General features: G+C 32.0%; 1 protein-coding gene and 1 long non-coding RNA gene across 3 annotated transcripts in view; one reads left to right on the top strand and one right to left on the bottom strand.

The window, feature by feature from the left end:
- Positions 1–2289, top strand: part of LOC106678757 (uncharacterized) — a 107092-nt gene that overhangs the window by 13446 nt on the left and 91357 nt on the right. The window lies entirely within an intron of this gene.
- Positions 1–2289, bottom strand: part of stac (C2 and C2B_Munc13-like domain-containing protein staccato) — a 149083-nt gene that overhangs the window by 73373 nt on the left and 73421 nt on the right. For both annotated transcript variants that reach the window (XM_014417496.3, XM_014417497.3), the window contains exon 2: positions 1739–1922. In XM_014417496.3, coding sequence (XP_014272982.1) covers positions 1739–1922 — 184 coding nt within the window. The remainder of the gene's footprint in view (positions 1–1738; positions 1923–2289) is intronic.

The following is a 2289-nucleotide window of genomic DNA, read 5'->3' as shown; positions in this document are numbered from 1 at the left end:
TGATTGTAGGATCATATAAATAATGGAAACTTTTGTAATAGATTGTCCCTGAAGATGGCCGAATTGGCCGAAACGTTGGACATGTGAATGAAATAAATGTTTTGAGACTATAATTTGGATAGTGTTGTTGAATTATTTAGTAAATAATTGCCAGTCTCAAGAAAGAAATTTAAAGATTATAAATAAATCAGAAATTCTATTTTATTATGACAGAAATATGAATATCAACGAAATCGGTAATCTATAGTCCGAACCGGTTATTTTTTTCGAGAAATTTCAGGTTATAAACAAGATGGTTCCCTTTTCTCAGATTTGTTTGAATGTTACTTTTGAAGACGTGAATGGCGTTTATATTCTTTTGGGATTTATTCTTGTTGGGAAAAAAACAGCAACGATGTAGGAAGCCATTAAATAAAGTCTGGTCCAATGAGTTGAACTAAATAGAAAAATATTTTTCTCTCTCTAAATTATTATGTTTTCAATTGAATCGGAAAGTACAGAAGATAAGGTTAAGACATCGGGGAAATGACCTCCACAGCTTTGCTGGTAAATACGCGGTCTTTTGTCTAAATTTTCCATGACCATTTTGCATGTGGCTGAATTTCGTTGATGCAGCATTGAATTTCATCCTTCATCGCACACGTGCTTCACAAACACTCTCACTCACTGCTTGGATATTGATGTTTGAACGGCTTGTTTTTGGATGATCAGTGTGGTTTATTTGACACTTTTTTTTTTTTTTTTTTTCACAGTTGACGAAGTTAAATCACTATTCCGACCATATTTTGTACGAAATGTTTTTGAACTGTAGCCGCCAGACTCATTACTATTGAAATATTGTTCAGCAATGGAAACACGTTATTCTATCGTATAACGCTCCATTTTTACTAAACTATCAGCTGTCAATTTCTTTTTTAACAAGATTGCCATCACTTTACTGCATGAATGGCGGCAAATTCAAATGTTGCGTTAATTTTGGGACACCTTTTACTATGTTTATATAAATTTGTTTATCCAAAATAACTACGGATAAAACATAATTTTATTTTAGTAGCAGAAATGGTGACGATTTCGATGATTTACGTAAAACAGGGAAAACGTTTGTATGCATACATTAATTTAAGCATTTGGGTCTACAATACCCCTAAAAAAAGAAGCTCAATAGAAAATAAAGATTAAGTTAAAACGGGGAAATTCTTGTTTTTACCGATAAAAAAATTACAAGAAGAGGATCACCAATATTTACGACTTTTTTTTGTTTATCATACAGCTAAAATTATTAGACGTTTTCCGGCGTTTTACCATTTATCATATTATTTTTTAATTCATAAAAATCATTCTAGGATTCCAGAAACCTCAACCCATCCACGTCAAATTTGTACGGTATCAAGAGGAAGTTTAAGTACAAACCAAACTCAACTGTTTCGATTACAATTTGAGATACAAGACATTGTTCTTCTGTTTAAATAGTTTTTATTCTGTTTTATTGTCTTCAAATTCTGCAAATGTACATTTTATTGTCATCATTACATAGAGAGAAAATCCATCTTTCCAACGGTTCCAAATCATTTGTATACAATATGCATCAGTAAAGGATAGTGCAAACAAATTCACTAACATCGGTAAATAAGAAAAATTTGGATTGTTTTATTTTGGTCGACAATAATGTAGTATGTCTGCTATTTCATAGGTAGTAAAGGAAACTTTTCAATCACAAAATATATAAATAAAATCTCACATTTAGGGCAACTACATCATCGATGAGGTCGACCCTCTTTTCTTCTTCAGCCACTGGTTCCGGTTCTTCGTCAGTTGTGACGCCAACATTCTGTTCTGCGACTACAGCCTCTTCATCCTGCTTAACTTGATCATTAAGCAAGGTGCCAAACTTTTCAAAGAAACCGCCGTCGAACTCCTGCAGCCTGAAAAAAAAATGCAGAAATAAAAATAAAATTAAATAAACCATTGTTTTGAAAAGGAAAGCCAATAATGAATACCGGAACTCAATGCAACGCTCATTTATACATAATTGTGCAGATCAGTATATTTCACACTCACAAAGAATTAAGACAATTTGATATGTATGAGAGCCACTAGCTGGAATTTTGAATCTAAAGTAAGTTCTTTTGTCCCTTACCTGATAAGGGGTCATACCAAAAGAACCGCCTCGCCTGGTCAATGAGCGGTAAAACATTAAAAGTAATATAAATATAAATATATATACATATAAATATATATACATATAAATATATATATTTATTTAAGTACATTAGTGATTAACCGCTCAAT

This window comes from Halyomorpha halys, unplaced genomic scaffold (genome assembly GCF_000696795.3).
Source record: "Halyomorpha halys isolate HHAL.00 unplaced genomic scaffold, Hhal_1.1 Scaffold158.1, whole genome shotgun sequence".
Lineage (NCBI taxonomy): Eukaryota > Metazoa > Arthropoda > Insecta > Hemiptera > Pentatomidae > Halyomorpha > Halyomorpha halys.
The sequence above is the reverse complement of the archived record's forward strand: the minus strand, read 5'-3'. Positions and strand labels throughout refer to the sequence as shown.